We start from the raw sequence: 18,785 nt of genomic DNA on the forward strand, positions 1-18,785 counted from the left end.
GAATAAATAAATAAATAAATAAATAAAGGAATGGTTCACTTCAGTCATTTTATTTCTATACAGTGAATACAACAAAAGACATTTGCCATACAGCTGAACACACAATGGAAGGAATTACACATCAAGTTTTGCTATTATTCTATATTAACTTATTAATTATTTTAACCATTTTGTACAAACAATATTTACATCAAGGCTATCAAATGCTTTTGTCATTATAAAACTTCAAACTGGAGACCAAAATCATTCAAAGCACTTTAGGACCTATCGCCAGAAAGCAAACCTGTGTGGAACCAATACATTTATCAAACTCTAGCACCCGAAACAGCAATAGTCCACAGATTAAATGGCCCCGCCACACCTTGCAACCGTTCTACCCACAGTTGTCTCCTGCCTGCACAAGCCAGCCTGTTACAATAGTAGGCCTGCTATCTACATGGGCATACTGGTACCTCTAACATTCTCTATGTTATCTCAAGAAGCTACAACGCCTAGTAAGCTTTAAGGTGTGAAAGTGTGTCAGTGGGGTTGGAGTCTAAAGCTATTTTCCCTGCAGCTTCAAAATTATTAACTGACTAGGCTCATAACCTGGGATTTTGTTTAAGAAAACAGGTTGCAATCATTTGTTAGGGAGAAATCATCTAGGTGAATTATCCCAACATTTGGGAGCGATGACACAAGTGTGAAGTATTTTGGTGCCTGAACCAATTGCTGCTGCTACTACTACAAAATATATTTATGGCCACTTAGTATTCAGGGAACTCTGTCCCATGGAAATATTAAATTCTTAATTCGTAAGTTAAGCTGACCAATACAAAGCCTAATAAAATTAGTGTGTGTGTGGGGGGGGGTGTTTTCAAGTAGTGTGGATACAGTATCAGACTACTTAAGTGATAGTGTGAGCCCTTCTTACTTGCCTACTGGCTTTCTTGATTACAGAGACTAAATTAAAGTCTTTTAATTGAGCAAGCTATTTTTGCTGGCATGGGCATATGAGTCTAACTCTAAAGGTTATTTAAGTCTAGCTAGTATATGAAACAAGATCTATTTCATTTATATATCATCACAGTTGCCACATTAAGATAACGCCAGCAGGCAACTGTATGTCCAGATCTCTACCTATGTAGCAGCACACATACTCCTAAACTAATCTAAACAAAATCTGCATCTCAAGCTGAACAGCGCATATCAGAGGTTCATTTAGCAGCCACTGTTGGTTTTCAGAACTCTTGCCAAAGTAATTGTCACTGTGGCATTCTTCATTCCCGAGAACAAGTACGCCCTGTTCTTAACAATTGCTGACAAAAAAATAAAAAATCACCAAAGCAATTCAAATCACGTATGGGGTGTATTAATCCAAATCCAAGCTATTCAGGCACTGCCAACACACCTACCGTGGGAAAATGTAAATGCATCCTTAAAAGCAATCCTGGGTTTCTCCTCCCCCCCACAACCACAGAAATCTTGAAGCTGAGATCATGCTAACACAACACTTGCTTATTCTTTCTTCTATAAATATTGATTTATGTCAAAATAGCTTCATGTAATGAGTTATAAATTCCAAATGAGAAAAACTTGTACAATAGTCACTCCTAGATTCGCCTTAAATGGAGGTGGTGTTCTGGGAATTCAAGGTGAAGCAAGCTTATGTTAAAGTGGAACGCAGCATGGTTGGTTCTCGTGAAGTCTGTTCTAATGCTTCTATTCCTTTTCCTCACTTTATTGGTATGCAGTTCTATGCATCAGCAGTCAATGCAGAGCTTCTTTTATCTAGAAGCGAAGGTTATCTAGTGCTAGAATGCAATGTCAGCATACCTCTGAAATGAAATGTGATTCTCTTATGCCAAAAGAATGACTTAGAGGAACTCCCTTTGTAATATTACAACAATGTATTTTGATTTTTCTCTTGAAGTAGTGAAGTAAAGTAGTAGCCATGGAGTATGTACAGTTGGTTATGTCAATATGGATTGCTTCAGTAGATGGCTCGTGGATTTTTTGTACTATAGTAGGCCTCACAGGCAGCGACATAAGATGATTCTGGGAAAAAGTCGTCATGGTATTCTGCCAAAAACCTGGAAAATCAGAATATGTATTAACAGTTCTGTAATTCTTTAACATACCTACATAGGTAATTTTTCAAACATCCAACAGTGAATATTACAAAAATCAAATTCCTTAATGGGAGTCACACCTTCAGGATTTTGGAGTCTTTTTGCCACATTTCCAGCGATGCTGCTGAAAATCAAAATTAGTCAGTTCACAACTCAAATTTGGTGAGCTTGTAATTCTCTAATGTATTATTTGCTGACTTCAAGCCAAGTATTTTTGTAATTCAGAGACATGTTACAATTTATATTTCCTGTGCAATCTGCATGGTTTCTGAGATTAAGAAGCTAAAGTCTACCATCACTGAACATGCACAGTTATTTGTTGTTGTAACCATTTGCTTTTTGATTTCCCAAGGACATTAGAATGTCATTTGTAATACACATGAAAAGGTTTTAATTTAACCCTTTGGTGTTCTCCTTGAATCTGCAATATGCTTACAACAAACACTCTTTGCCCTCTCTCTCCTCTGAGGGATTGACAGAGTGCTAGGCTCTCCACAGGACATGGTGCCACCTCCACTGTGTCCTCACGGTTTCTCTCTCAAATCACAGGGATAAAGAGAAGAAGAGGTGGGAAATATTGTTTTCAAATAATAAAAAGAGTGTACAGAGCTGCCTTCTCTGAGCAGGGAGGATGAAAAACTGGACTGGTAGGTGTGCCAACAGTGAGGTTTGTTCTACACAGCTCTACTTTTTGGCATAAGTAGGAGCAGCAATCTCACTTTCATAGGCCACTAAAGCTGCCTCATGCAGAGCCCTTTAATCCATTGACACAGAATGGAAGTGGCAGAAATCCTTCCCAGCCCAACTGGAGATTGCAGGGACTGAGCCAGACATGTGTTCTATGATGGTTTTATGCTGCAGTGAGAAATAAAAATAAAGCTCCTTTCTTTTTTTTTTGAACCAATTTTACGTCATCTCTCAGTTACAGCTTCTGACAATACTATCCTACACTTGTCTACTAAGAAGTAAGCCCACTGGGTCTAATGGGGCTTACTCCCAAGTAACTGGGCAGAGGGTTACAGCCTAAAAATACGCTAGTTTCTCTAACTAAGGCTTAACTGAATATACTTGCAGCCTCTCAGTTATGTATTATAGCTAATGTTGCCTGGCACTGTATTAACTGCATATTGGTACAGACTAGTGGTCACATTTCATTATTGCAAGTTGAATTCCACAGTGCCTACTCCTCCTACAAATAAGACTAGCTGCAAACTCAAATCAGAAGAATGATCAAGTTAGTATTATACGGCAGAAATGCTAATTCAGTATTCTATATAATGAACAAATATCAATTCTGAAGGGCAACTGTGTGCACCAATTGGTAGACCAATCTGAAGCACTGGTGTATCAAGAATGGATGCTAAGGACAGCATTGGACATCATGTAATGATCATGCACATCCTGTTGTGCATCTAAAGCACTCCTTACACCAAAGCTCCCACTTCACTTCACATGTGCAATCAGAGGATACACAAATCAAACAATGTGTCAGCTTCTTATTATATAAAATGTTAACGGGAAGCCCTTTGTGAAGGTAAAATTAACTTCTTGGGCACACCCTCTCACTTTTCTTACAGACTAAGCTGTAAGACAGTCATATAGCACAGGACTCGTCCATTATTAAAATGATTGCTCTTGCAGTTACTAGGTGCCCTGGAACAGTTAGACTTAAAGACTTTCTATAATTCACGGTCAAGTTACCTTAGGAACAACTCAAAGTGCTTTACTAATGCCTTTAGGTTTTTGTCAGGAAAGCTCATCTTCCCAAGTATCTCTGGAAGCTTTACTGTAAAAGCAAAATGGGGAAAAAACAATATCATAGTTAATTTTTAATCTGTTTCTATGCAACCGTCTAAAGACAAAAAAAAAAAAGTGAATTTTTAAAGTTTAGTTAAGTTTCCCACTGCTCAATACAATATTCCATGAGTATAGAATACTCTGGTGGTTTTCTTCCATTTGTAAAGGTATATTGATCCTCAAGGCATACAGAATGGCTTGTGGCTCAGCCTGTAACAATTTCTGACGAAGATAGTAAATGTGCCCTGCTATGCTGTTCATCAGAATTCGAAACAACTAGATCAAGTCAAGAGGTGCCTCTAGTTAAGTAGACAAGTGATTTTTTATTATTTGTGGAACAAAAAATGTGTTAATAAAAGTACTTAAATCAAATGAGAAATATGCTGCAAGGATGCGCAGCTCAACTTGATTGCTAAAATAGCTTGTCTTCCAGTTTGGAGCTGTACTACCAGCTTTTCGTAACACTTCAACGAGTGACAGTTCAGGTGCATCTGCAGTGACCCTCAACAAAGCAGCTCCCCAAAATACATGTGATGCTTAAAACAACCACCACTGTATCCCATCCTTATTTCTCCCCCAGCACAACAGTTAGTAGAAATGAACTAGCTGGGTTCCCATGTTAGCATCCAGTTTGAACAAACATAATACTAGTTTAACAGGAAGCACTCAGTATTTGAATTCTTGCACCAGGGTCTGAAGATGGAGTAGATAAAGTATATCTGGATATGGGAGAATACCTAAAAGAGAAACTCAAATTCTCTCAAGAGCTCAAATTGTTTATTTGGAAGAGTGCTACTGTGGAAATCCAATCCAAACTTCATTGGGACAAAGCGTTATTTACATCCAAGTAACTGTGTATAGGACCTTAGCACTATACATAATCTATTTTCAAAGTGAAAAATGTATTTTACCAAACATGCGTAGCAAATGTTGAGATCCATAAATGTAAGAAGGCGGTGGTGGCTGATCACCTGGGGGATAGCTCTCTGGCATAAGTTTCCATGACAACACCTAAACATAAAATTAGCACATTTAAGAATACATCAAAGCATGGTCCATAATAATATCTCCAAGAGATTATATAGGCCCAGCTCATACGTCACAATAAACCATAATTAATGGTTTATTATGAATGTAGATCTCTGTCTCACTGTGTTCCTCACCTAGCATCAGTGGGAACAACAAACTACGATCCCTGCTTCAAATGACATCTGAACCAGGGATCTCAGCTTGTTTTGCTCACACAAACCACAATTAGTAATTCAAGAGCAAACCTTGGCTCTATGCTATGTTTTGTTTGGAGAGAAACAAGCCATAAAGTCTGTTTGGACACAATAATCTGGTCTGGAACTAAAGAGATTGTGGTTTATTGTTTCCGCTCATGCTAGGGAAGCAGCAAAGAGGGAGCCATGTGTACATTTGCAGGTGCAGCTATTCTTTTCCGAAAGAGACTAAGGACAACTTGGGTTCACAGCTAAATTTAGTTCTTTAAACGTAATTTAATCTTAGGAACCTGCTAAGACTAAGAGCTTACCTCGTTTAATTCATTGTTTCTTCTGCCTTCAAAACCAGCAAATACTGCCCCACCCTCTTTGCTAGGAGTCAACGTGATGGGTGACGATGACCCACTGTGGACAGGAGTTTCTTCAAAAGAAAAGCAGAGAGCTATATTATTCCCTGAATCAGGAACAGAACTTTTATTCAAATGAACCTGATGCAACCAAATTAATGCATGATTTATTATTTTTGTTATTTATTAAACTTGTATACAGGCCTTCATCGGAAGATCACAAGGCGGTTCACAACATAAAAATACAAAACGAGAACACAAAATACATAATAAAAACAAGAATACACCAATAACCCATCCCATGAACACATTTAAAAGGACACAGAACATTAATCAGTCAAAGGCTGATTATTCTGGGCTTTATTCTATGTTTGACGCAAGTCTATTTAAGCAGAGTGGGTAGTGAAGGCAGTTGAAATTATATGCACCCAAGCTTAAGATACCTGCTACCTACCCAGAGGGAAAGGCTTCGGTGCCACCAGTACCTACTTTTCTTCCACGACTAGTATAACACTCAGCATGCACATGTCAAATGTCCTTCCCTACTTCTTAAAAAGTAACAGATGATAAATAATGTTTACAACAAAATGGTGTCTCCCCCTGCCCCCACTAAATAATTTCTCCACCTTGCTACAACGACATACTCTTTTCAAGGTGCAAAAACAATTTTGGCATTGACGTAGGAGCCTCAATGTTCCGTCGTTTTGGTTGTGGTGAAGAACTGCTTTCCGACAATCTGTCACAGTTGGATGTGTGACGTGTGGAGCGCCTTAGGGACTGCAGTATTTCAGGTTCGGTTTTTCGGCGTTTTGGTGTTACTGACTCTCCCGTCACAGGCTGACTGTCCGTGGACTGGGGAGTCGATGGGTTCAGAAGTGGTGGGCTTGGGGAAAGCTCTTCTTGATTTCTGAAGAAAGAGAAAAATAACAGTGCACTAAAGTGTTAAGCGATGCAACTGTATGTTATGCAAAAAAGTATCAGCTAGAGTAACTATGTGACTTCCGTGTTTTTCAAAACTACTTTCTTCTACTTGTTCTTAGCCTACTGGAAACCAATCTCACCATCACAAAAAGCAAGCAAAGGTTAAACGCACTGCAGTTACACCATCTACTTAAATTATACTCTAGAGAAGAGGGAAAAAAGAAGCACCAAACCTACCTGTTAGTGTTTGCTACACTCTCTTTGATTGGAAGAAAAAATTTGGAGGAAGTCACCTTCTTAAACTGTGCTTGCTCATAGGGATACAGAAGAATCAGAGGAAGAGTGAAGTCGAATGTTATTCTTAGCCCATCCACCATTTCTTTACACAATTCAACACTAGAAAGTTAAGGTTGCAAAAGAAATGCATAAATATTTTCTATAATTAACTAAATATGTATATGTTAACATGTCATAAGGCAGACAATTTTAAGAGAAATTGTAAGTGAATGTACATTTTAAGTTATTTGAACTCTAGGGAACTGCGTGGTCATGGGGCCTTGACACGCAAGAGAACAAAGTCATGAGCATTTGCGCTTCTTGAGTACAGGTCCACAAATTTTGGAATGCCTTCCTTGATAGCCAGCCAAAATTTGAAGTCACCAAGGTTCTTCCCCTGTGGAGGAATGGATGGGTCTCGCATCACGCCACATGGGAGTGCTTCTGAAGCACACCATGAGACTGAGGAGAATTCCCTTCCCTTTCCCACCCCAAAGCTCTGGAGAAGAGCTGGATTCATTGATGTTTCACTGTGTTTATGAACTGGCCAGAGCTTCTCTAAGCTATCACAAGCCCCAGGCTGGAAGCTGGGGACTGTATCTCTGAAGTTTTGCAGAAGAAGCTGAAAACTGACCAGTTAGTAGTGATCCTCTACTCCTCGCCCACTGACTGAGCTGCACAGGGATGATGCTGACAATAGAAAGTCAGATTCACAGGAAGTCAATTCCCCATTAAACACAAAGTAGCCAACATACAATTGTAGAAACAACTGTCACATTATCACAAGTATAAAGGGTATGAAAGTATATGAAGCAAGCAAGGACAAAGATACAACACTGTAACTGAATCAAACCTTACGCAGTGTGGGAAGAAAATAGCAGGCTGTTTGGGGAAGCCAGAAATCTAAGGTCTAGGAAGCTGAAATTATGAAAAGAGGGCTCAGAAAAATGGTTGCTGAAGGAAGGGGAAGAGTAGATCATATGCTGAGAATAAACAGACTTGAGGGAAAGGGGTGACGGCAGGGGAAGTTGAAGTAGGACTGGAAAAAACTCACATAGATCTTAGGGACAGGATGAGTTATGTACTGCTGGCAGGCAGAGAGGTGAGGTCATTTGAGGCGAGCAGTGAGCTTAGAAGGTTTTGGAAACAACTTAAAACTTATTGTTTGAGTTTAGAGTTTGGACTACTAGCATGAAACATCTGTTTTGATATTATCTTTCTTCTTGCAAGAGATGTATCTGGTGAGGGAAACTGCATTTAGATATTATGACTTGGTAAACAACCAAATCAACAAACACGCAAAACACCACACACCCTTTAAATAACACAGTGAAGATTTAAACCCTCTGCTACATCTTCACTCTGCTTACTACTATCTTAACTATACAAGATGACTTTATATAAACATAAATGACATACAGAAAAGGCTCTATATGCACCTGGTGTTTCCTGAGAGCTGCCATTTAGGGAACCTTAAATTTTGTAGATTATGCTCAGGGACAGAAAATGAGGTTGATACTAAAAGGACTGCCAAACGTATCTCTATTTAAAAACCAATTGCCTTTTAGTTCCAAGACAAAACGTGCCCAAACCAATTCCTTAAGTTGCATCTACATTACCCCCACTAGGAAGGTAATTTTAACAGCTCCTACAATGGCCTTTACAGCTCAACGAGATCCATCTTCATATTGCATTTTCAAGCATTATGATTTGCTTGTGTCAGCTAACCTTTCACTTTATCCTCAGAATGACAGAGTTCATTTACAGCAAGTGAGCACATACCGCTTTGAAAACTTATGCCTTCATTTCAAGCACGATACTTTAGATACATAAAACAAAAAAGTGCTTACTTACTTCTTTTCTGGTGGGATATAGTGCAGATTCAAGTTGGTGTGTGAAGACATCTGATGGTGCCGTGATCTTTCATTGGCTGAAAAAGCTGCATTGATGGCAAAATGCTTCACGTACGATTCCAAGATGGTTATTATATTTGTCTGACATGGCAGTTTCACCAGCTAGATGAATCAATCAATGGCCAAATTGAAGCAATTATTTATGCAACAGCATAATAAAAGTTCATGACATCTGAGATCTGATTACCACCATTCTTTTGAAATACACATTTAAGTAGACAAGCCTGAACTCAGAAAAATAAAGTGTACAAGAGAAACTTGCATCCAGCTTTCTCTGTTTGGAGAGTAAAGCAGCCATAGAAGTTCCAGTAGCACCAGCTACCTACTGTACACCAATAAAACCTATACTCATTTTACTTATATGTGCCAGGGCGCTGTGGGTTAAACCACAGAGCCTAGGACTTGCCGATCAGAAGGTCAGTGGTTCGAATCCCCGCGATCGGGTGAACTCCCGTTGCTCGGTCCCTGCTCCTGCCAACCTAGCAGTTCGAAAGCATGTCAAACTGCAAGTAGATAAATAGGTACCGCTCTGGTGGGAAGGTAAACGGCGTTTCTGTGCGCTGCTCTGGTTCGCCAGAAGCGGCTTAGTCATGTGGCCACATGACCTGGAAGCTGTATGCCGGCTCCCTCAGCCAATAAAGCGAGATGAGCGCCGCAACCCCAGAGTCGGTCACGACTGGACCTAACGGTCAGGGGTCCCTTTACCTTTTTTACATATACCCCAGCACATAATTTGAATTCATTGGCTTGGGTCCTGCTGTCTGAAGCAACAGAAAACAAGCTTGTTCCATTTTCCATGTGACAGCCCTTCTGATACTTGAAGATGGCTATCATATTGCCTCTCAGAGCTCCAGAGCTTAGCAGCACAAAACGTACTTTCCTTAGGCTATAACCTCCCTCTGGGATAGCATGGAAGAAGTGGTCAGAAATAATACTCTTGCAGAATTCGGGTTATTTTTAAAATTACTCCTTCTGCATTATAAATTAGCTATTCATCATCAATCCAGAACTCTTTCACTAGCTTCCATAGAGCTTATGAAACAAACAACTAAAATGGTTCAGTCTTCTGAATACAAGAATTTGATATAAGTGCTTTCAAACATCTTCATTTGATTAAGTTATTCATACCCGTTTTCTCCTATTAATATAGTAACAATCTTCTTCAAGCTTTTTTTTCAAGATTTCAGGAATTTCAATGTTTATTGCTCTTTCTTCCATGTCCCGTTTAGTATGAGTCTCTTGCTCTTCTTTCTGTACAAATACATATAAGATTTTAAAAAGTCTTTTCATACATTGTACCGGTAAATTACATAGAGAGAAACATTGGAATTATTTATAACATACGAACCAGGACTGATGCTAGTAGCTAGCTAAAGTTAATCATAACCAACTTATGTCCACTAATTACTCCACATATGACTTAGCTGCATCACCCACTTAAAACAACTGCACAGTAACATTTTTTTTTTTTGCATAGATATGTTAATGTCCTTTATAACATATATTTTTTTAAATGTAACATCACTCATTATTTTGAGAGCAAGTCACATTACATTTAGGTTGTACTTTGAAACAATACGCCTCCATGATCAGTGCGAAAAACAATTCTGGAGTTATATGGTATACCAGAAAAATGGGAAACTGGATCCAAACAATGGGCCAGATCCTGATGTTCTCCAACCCTCATGAGTCACTTTTACAGATGGATGGAACCACCCACTTCTCAACCACCTGACATCAGATTTGATTTTTTCCTTTCTGGACTGGCTTGAATTCAATGCGGCAGGAATCAGCTCCCAAGTGGAGCTCCCAGGTTCCATTGGAGCTTGCTTGGATATTAGCAATTTGTGAAATATTAAGTGGTATATATTTAATGGGCATAGCTTGGGAGGAACTAGGTTCATGTGTCCAAGGTTACCATCACTGGTCTGCTGAGATATACCAGTGACAAAAATCATAGGGTACATAGTACTATGTTTTTACATTGTATGCAAACATTAAGCTAATCTTTTGCGAGTAAGACACTTGGTACCCAGAAAATTCTGATTGTTGCCCATGAAGTATTTTATGGCGTATATTTATTTGTTGGTCAAGATAGCTGTATTGGCATACCATTTCTATTTTTTCATCCACGTCACTTTCTTCACTCTTTATTTCTTCATCTGTGCCTTCATCACTGTCATCAGAAGAAGAACTACTTATAGCTGTATAAGAAAAAATGAGTTACTTTTGACATTTAGCACGCTTACCCACTCACTTCATTTGACAAAAGGAGATGTACCGGTAATCCTCAAGCTAGATTTATCTGCCTATTTAAAAACTTTATCAATCTTTCTTTTAACTAATTAAACACATTTAAACACACCACAAACTGTGTTTTATATAATCGACTTTTATTTTGTTCTGTGTATATCACAATGTTTTTTGTTGCTATGGCCAATGGCTGATGCAAATAAAGTTTCATTCATTCATCACAAAATGTGGAAGTTTTCTTAATATCAGTGAAAAATAACTGTAATTGGGAAACTCCTTAGTACAATGCTTCAGTAATTGGAAATTTACAGAAAATAAATTGGTTTCACAAGGAACAATAAGTTGGACATTACACAACAGAGATTCTGAAGAGTTCTAATTGCTGAAGTGTCAGAACAAGCAGAATGTATGGTAAACCTTCCTAATTACCACTACCAGTGTTGAAAAGCTTAAATATTTGATGTGCTTTTAAGGCTATGGTTCCATTCCAATCCCAAATATGTTCATTTCCAAACCTGAACTCAGAAGTATTGCCAAATTCCTTACAGGTGAATGTACTTTTTAGAAGGACATACACTATCATCAACAAAAAGCAATTCAAACCAATAATAGTGTAAGTTTTCCTGTACACAAGACTTACATGTGAAGTTTAACTGATAGTAAAGCTGCACCTTCTGTTTTCTCCCTCCTTTCCCTTATTAGCTTAAGGCTGTAAGCTTCTTAGGACTAGAGATCAATCTTTTTGTGCTGATAAAGTTGATATATAAATACTTAAAATAGACAGTTCAATCATAAGCAGAGAAAACAGACACCAAACTTACATTTTTCACTGCTTTTATCATTCTCTTCAGCAGGAAGGATCTTCAATACAGAATCAACACCAGGCAGTCTGCAACGCCCTTTCTTTCCTTTTCTTCTCCTAAAAGAAATTTAAGAAAGCCTACCATTCAACCTAACATTTTGTTATTTTACTTAAAGCAGTAAGAGTACAAAAATACCATACAAACATAAATCTTCAGGATATGCCTGTGTTTTGCCATTCCCCTGAACATGAACGGATTCAAAGACATAGGTACTGATGCATATATAGTGCTAACTATAGGTTGTTGCTACACAAAAAAGCTTTGGCAAGTTATTATTATTATCATATGCTTCCTCCTTTCCTGGTGTGCTGCAATCCCCTCCCTTGCTGGCAGTAAACCATAGTTTACTCATTCACCCAAACCGGTTAACTATGATTAGTGCTTGCCATGTAAAGCAGAAGCTATGATTTGATCCTGGAGTTTCAATTCTAGTTTTTTAAGGACTACTGCAGCAATGGGTTGAGAGAAGACTGAGACTGGTTTGCTGGTGCCTTTTCTCACTACCAAGGAGAATAGCAAGCTATAAAAGCAGTAGCTCCCGCTATTGCTGGGGGGGTGGGGTCCTTCACCTATATAGCTATGCGGCTTCTCTCATGAAAACAAAAGGTATTGCTTAAAAAAAATTAGCTATAGCTAAATAAATCACAAAAGAGGGGCAGGATTAATAAAAAAGCATAGGGCAAAGCACTAATAAGCCTGTCACCCATCACAACTGTTCTGACTACTAGGGATAGGACGTTTTAAGAATATTAGCTTTTGGAGCTTTTTTCCTTTTAAGAATTCCCAGTGGGAACAGATGGACTTCCATCAAATGTGCTAAAAGAGTTCAGTGAAAAGCTTAGTAAAAAAAATCACTTGGAAGTACAGAATAGCTACATCCACCTCAGCAGGTATAAACTCACAATTGTATGTAAAAGGAGTATGCATTTAACAGATATTACTATTGGTGCAAACTTTGTTTGATCCTTACATGCGAGCCACAGCTTTCCTTGCCAATCTACGTTGTAATCTGCGGTTTTCATCAGAGTCACGAAGAACATGATCTTCAGCTGCCCATCTGTCCCAACTGAGTATTAAAAAAAAAAAAAGCATGAAAATGTAAGATTACAGTAGGGAGTAGTATTTGAAACAATACATATGATTTCAGGTCAGTTCATAATTAAAAGGCTAACTGGGATTTAGTTAATGTTGGTTTTTAGTTTGATAGCCAAGTTAGTGAGATCATGCATACATTTTATTGTATGAGTGGATGCACAAAATATTACACAAAGCAGTTAAGTTGGTACGCCTCCGCTTACACTGATGGCAGGCCCTCACAATCTGGCCATGGACATTGTTATTCAGGAGCAAGTCCAATTTTCGTGACATTTATTTCAAGATAAGCATGATTAAAACTGCTGCCTGACTTTCAGGTGGGCATTACAGGTACCAATCCCTGCAAAGGTGTGATTATTTGACATTTTATTTATTCGTGAATTATTAAAAGAACTTGCAGCACTATGCACAATGTACTAAATACATCCTCACCTTCGGTTCCAACCATTAAAATGGATCAGATATTCTGGAATCTTTCTTCCTTTCTCATCCTTTCCAATAACAATGTCAACAATCTGAAATTATAAATGTTTGTGCATTATTATATAAACATGGGAAGAGATTCTACAGGTTTGTACTTCAGACCAAGAGAATTAGTTTCGTTTCCAAGCAAGCTTGTTTATTTTGAAGGCTTACAGACAATATCATATGTGAAAGCAATAGTACTGCGGTTTCAGAAAGGAGCTGGGGAACCAAGCCAAGAATACCACCCAGAGACAATACATTTAGTGACTGAGAATGTGAGGGGATTGTTGAGCGGCTCTCTTTTCAAATGCATTATTTGTTTTGAGGATGGATCACCAATTTCTATTTGTCACAACACTTCAGAGACTGGTTTTCTAGCCCATACGAAGAATGGAACTGGTGTTGTGTTCAAATCCTGCAGAAGAAACCGCATACAATGCACTTGGGAACTGCAGTTTTCGCCGAGGGAGTAGGCGGAATGTAACCGGTGTGTGTAGCCAATGGTGCTGCTACGTACAGTATGAGGAAACCCTGGGCTAGACATCATCTGGGAACCCTATGCCACTGTATCCTGTCTCTCTCACCTGCACCACCCTGGCCACTCTGCTTCTTCCCCCACTTCCCACTGAACAGAGTAAAAACAAAGCAAACACCTTGACATTGTTTCACACCTTTGTACTTTTTCAGTCTTAACAGTACAATTCAAAACATGCCATTGAGTTTAATGGGTCTTGCTCCCAGGAAAATGGGCATAGAAGATGGTAGCCTTATTAATATCCAGTATTGCCAGACATTGTTTGAAACTCCCATTGTTCTAGGTGCATTTTGCGACAGGGAATTTCATTAGTGCAAGCAGTTTCTGAGCTCTGGGCGCAGCACTGCACCTAAGAGTTCAGATTAAAACTGCTGAGTGAAAGGAAAGGAGGGCCTTTTTCTGCCTCCCCACTTCCAGCTACTCTCTGATGACTGGAGAAGAGACCCTCTTAAGAATATTAGGAGGGTGGGCAGGGGAAGGACTAGACCATGTGAAAAATGAACGTAATATTTTAGCTGCAGTTCATTCATTTTCAGCTTTGTATTATTGTTATTTTAAAAAGCATGCCTAGACATTTCGTTGTTGCACCCATGACCTAGGTTTAAGGTGCCATTTAGCTCCTAGCTTTCATCACTCAGTTTCTAACACTATTACCAGATCTATGGAACTTGTGCCAGGGGTGTTTTGAAAATAGGGCTGAGATGGGCAAAACGTTTGCAGATCAAAGTCAATCAGGCACTTGTCATAAACAGAGAAGACTGAGTGAGGAAACCAATGCAGAAAAGAGGAAGAACCTGATTGTTCATACTCTGGCTGTTTGCTTCTGCACCACAGTGTGCTGAAACTCTCCTCCATCATCACTTCCTCTGGGAGCTGCCAAACCCCCGCACACTCCACACTACCCTCATCCTGGTGCTCCCCCCCACCCCACCCCCATCAGGTGTCATCAAGAATTGACCCTCCTTTCCTTTAATCAAAACTTCTTTTTCTTTTCATTTTTTTACAAAAAAGAAATAACCTTCTCCCTTTCTGATACACCATCTGGCAAGCTGGGATGAGGGAAATTGCCCAGCCTGCTGTCACCCCCGACTCACCAGATAGCACACAATGCTGATGGGAGTCTGCTCACACCTTTAAAAAAAAACTAAAAAAGAAAACAACCCTGCTTTTCCCGACACCAGCTTGGTAAGGGTGGGTGGGGGTATTTGTGTCAAGAAATAATAGCAAGGTAAATGCTAGTTTCACTCTGCTTCCCCCCCCCCCATCCCCTTACCAGGTGGCGTCATGTGAGGCCATAGTTTCTCTTTCCTGTTGTAGCTGCTGTGAAACTCCTGAGCTGACTCTAGCTATATTCACCTGCTACCATCCTTGTTTTCCAGGGTGCCTGGACTAGACGCACTCTGGGAAACAAAGGCGGTGACAGGTGCAGCTGGCTTGGCAGGCATTTTGCTGAACAGTGTGCCTGCTACTGAAGATCCATTTTAAAAAGCAAATGAACGTATGTTGCCACCTGTCTCTAACAGTCATCATCAATATACACACAATTTCATTCAAAAGCCACAAAACAGAGGAAAGAATACCAGAACAATATGCAGGGTTAAGTATACTAAAGTCCTTTGATTACAAGGACTTTGGTGTGACGAACTCTGCATAAGATTAAGCTGCAGAGTATAAAAGCAATATAACAGTTTTTCCAGTTATTTCCTTTGCAGTTCCCTTTGGGGTTTATGGCTACAATCCTAAGCACATGAGTCTACCTATCTTTCACCAAGGCTTACTTCCAACTAAATACAGTATACACAGAATTTGGCTGCATAATCTGGTTTGGAATAACAGGAATTGGAAGGATCTGGTGTACATACCAGGGAATTGCCGTCACTGTATTCAGTGTTAAGCTGCAGTCCTGAGCTATTTTGAAATATATTTTTCAAGCATTTGAAATGGTTTCAAATATGCTTGAGATTACAGCCAAATATATTATTTTCAGTCCTACACCCCAAAGAAACCTCTCAAACTGATAGGTAGATGGCAAAGAATGATCCTACCAGTTTGTTTCAATATATAGATTACCTTAAATGTTTTATGCAAGCCTCATTTATAGCTTATAAATATTACTATAAAACAAAGTATGCTTTAAAAAAAGCAGTTCTCATTCACTATAAGCAAGATTATTTATGCTATGCCCTATTATTAAAGGTTTGATTTTCAATGCATGGGGAGGGTGTAGAAAGTATACAACAAATCCATCCATGCTAAAAAGTTGGTAGTGCCTTCATTGTCCAAACTTGGGTCCAGTTCAAACATTACAAAATGCATGAGGCAGTTTTGTTTTTCTGCCTGAACACCCAAGTACCACACTCTGGTTAGCTGCAAACGGTCATGCCGTCCAGTGCCTCTGTAGTCAGTGAATAAACTGAACTTGAGTTACATGCCAATTACTACATGGCTGTTAAGAATATGTTAACACTTGGATAAATATCACTTCCAAGTAAATTTGCATGGAATTGAGATATTCATTTCTAGTGTTGGCAAAATAAACCTGCTTTCTTATAGGAAGCCCACAGCTAAGAAGTCATTGGGAAGGCTTTTCTCTCCTATGGAAAACAATGGAATTGGCCTTGCCATGCAGAAAAGGCACAACTGCAGCCTTCTATATAACCTTTGCAGCATCTTGAGCGGATAATATTCGGTAAACAGAGGCCAGGCAATAAAATGCAATCCCCGTTTACCTGGGAATAAGCCCCGCTGAACTCGGTATGGCTTACTTCTAAGCCGATATGGTTAGGGTTGTTCTACAGCTAGAGAATAGAGCCAGCCGGTAGTAAACACGGTGGTCTGTGTTGTCTTTTAAGAAGTGGGGACAATTTTCCCACATTCCCTGCACCTGAGCCGAGAAATCTCCAGGCGCTGGTAAGACCCACCTCTTAGAGAGAACACGGGCAGCTAATTTGGCACGCGGTTACCCCACAGACACGTGTCTCAAGTTGTCCCTTAAAAGGACAGCCTCTGGTAACCAGGTAACCTATATTAGAAAAGAGTCAAAATAAGACGAAGAGACTAGCGCGGGGGGGGGGGGAGAGCAGGAGGACTGGTGCCAATTTTGCGTTGTCGCCTTTCTCCTTCAACGGTAGTATCTGCAATGGATCAAAATAAAATCATATATATGCCCCAATAATATGTGCCCCTTTAGACGGGTCCAAGCGAGATGGAGGTGCCCAAGGAAGCTGCTTTGCACCTAAAGCCCCTCTCTTCCCTCAAATGGCTGTGGGGCGAGGGGGAGTTGCGGGGTGGGGGGGAGCCAAACAGAGCTGGGTTCCCCCGCCACCCAGAGGGGAAAGGAAACAGCTGCAACACCCGGAAGCGCCACCCAAGAAAGAGGCCGCCGCTTCCGTTAGCGGGCGGGTTGCTCGGAGGAGGGGGGGGCACCGCGCGCGCGCGCGCACGGGAAGGGAGGGGGGGTGAGACGGCCAGGCGCGCGTGCCCGCTCTCCCTCCCGGCGGAGGAATCCTCACCTTGGCATCATAGAGCACCTTCGCCTTGGTCGGGTCCGGCTCGAAGCAGAGAACTCTCTCGCCTTTGCGGAATTTAAATTTCATTCCCCGCGAGGTCATTTGTTCATCATGGCGAAAGGGAAGACTCAGCCACGCCTCGCGGCAGAAGGGCGGAGGGAAAGGCAGGCAGGCAGGCAGGCGGCTCGGCTGAGCCCGCCTCCTCCTCCTCCTCCTCCTCGTCTTCTTCTTCTCCTCCTCCTCCTCCTCGCTGAAAAACAGTCCGCGAGCGAAGAAAGAACGCGCGGGAACAGCAGCAGCAGCAGCAAAGCAGCTGGGCGCCCTCCCGAGCAAGTGCACGCGGTTGCAATGCCTCGTTTCGCTAGTCATGTGGGTGGGATGTGCTATAAGGACGGGAGGGATGCTACCGCCGCCGCTGCTATTCGCGCGAAGAGCGAGGAACAAATCTCCGCTCAGCCATGGAGCCCGCTGGACCACCGGTCGCTTAACCTCATGCATCATAACTGTTGTGCAGAAACCATAACATTCATACCTACCCTCCCAACATTTCTCCGATGGAAATAGGGACGTCCTATTCCATAATGCTAATGGTCCATTTTATTAGTTATACCCCAGCCACTCCGGGCAGCTTCCAACATACATAAAAACAAAATACTAAACATTTTTAACATTTAATATTTAGATGTCTTCTAACTTATGGCACAGGGGACGCATAGCTCTCCCAACATTTCTCCTATGAAAATTGGGACATCCGAAGCAAATGTGGGACATTCCGGAATCAAATCAGAAACCGGGGCGGCTTCTGTGAATCTGGGACTGTTCCTGGAAAATAGGGACACGTGGAGGGTCTGTACAGTGGTACCTTGGGTTAAGTACTTACGGTAATTCGTTCCAGGAGGTCCGTACTTAACCTGAAACTCTTCTTAACCTGAAGCACTACTTTAGCTAATGGGGCCTCCTGCTGCTGCCGCGCCGCCGGAGCACAATTTCTGTTCTCATCCTGAAGCAAAGTTCTTAACCTAAAGCACTATTTCTGGGTTAGTAGAGTCTGTAACCTGAAGTGTATGTAACCCGAGGTACCACTGTATATACCTTGCCTTGAGCTCCTTGGAGAAAAGGCAGGGGTGGGGAGATATAATAGATAAACAATAATGAATACATATATACATATACATATACATACATATACATTCTGGTTTTCAGTGTGAAGTGGGCTAGCTGCCCTAACTCTAGTTCTGCCCTTAGAGCTGCCAAAATGGATCCAAATTCTCCCATTTGTAAGCATGTATTGAAATTGTATGCTTTACTCAATGCACGGCTTGGTAAAAAAAAAAGGTCACCTGTTTATTCAGCTGTTCTCCAGTGTCATGGACAGGCTGGATACAGAGGCACCAGCTGGGGAACCTCCTCAGAGCCCAGGAAGTGGTCAGAGGGAGAAGACTGAGAGAAAGAGGTGTCAGAAAATGAAGATGTAACA

The 18,785-nt window shown here is 40.6% G+C and overlaps 1 protein-coding gene across 2 annotated transcripts; it reads right to left on the minus strand.

Annotated features, from left to right (window-relative positions):
- Nucleotides 1-34: 34 nt before the first annotated feature.
- Nucleotides 35-17,821, minus strand: MSL3 (MSL complex subunit 3). 2 transcript variants are annotated; one of them, XM_082220878.1, is made up of 13 exons: nt 17,312-17,821; nt 13,232-13,314; nt 12,675-12,770; nt 11,663-11,760; nt 10,701-10,792; nt 9,717-9,839; nt 8,530-8,690; nt 6,637-6,795; nt 6,123-6,385; nt 5,443-5,552; nt 4,820-4,919; nt 3,813-3,897; nt 35-2,072 (listed from the first exon to the last, which is right to left on the minus strand). In XM_082220878.1, the coding sequence occupies exons 1-13, from the start codon at nt 17,807-17,809 to the stop codon at nt 1,973-1,975; spliced, it is 1,968 nt and encodes a 655-aa protein (XP_082077004.1). In that variant the 5' UTR covers nt 17,810-17,821; the 3' UTR covers nt 35-1,972. The 2 variants fall into 2 exon arrangements, with proteins under 2 accessions (XP_082077004.1, XP_082077005.1); XM_082220879.1 differs by lacking the exon at nt 17,312-17,821 and adding an exon at nt 16,529-16,873.
- Between the last annotated feature and the right edge of the window lie 964 nt (nt 17,822-18,785).

Source organism: Podarcis vaucheri (genome assembly GCF_965113315.1).
Source record: "Podarcis vaucheri genome assembly, chromosome: 4".
Classification (NCBI taxonomy): domain Eukaryota; kingdom Metazoa; phylum Chordata; class Lepidosauria; order Squamata; family Lacertidae; genus Podarcis; species Podarcis vaucheri.

Excerpts from the sequence above, each read along its gene's own strand:
- MSL3 (XM_082220878.1), bottom strand. The coding sequence starts at position 17,809 with ATGATGCATGAGGTTAAGCGACCGGTGGTCCAGCGGGCTCCATGGCTG. Across the intron at positions 10,793-11,662 it reads TGATAAAAGCAGTGAAAAAT|CTATAAGTAGTTCTTCTTCT; the intron begins GTAAGTTTGGTG and ends TTTCTTATACAG. Across the intron at positions 3,898-4,819 it reads ACATTTGCTACGCATGTTTG|TAAAGCTTCCAGAGATACTT; the intron begins GTAAAATACATT and ends TTGCTTTTACAG.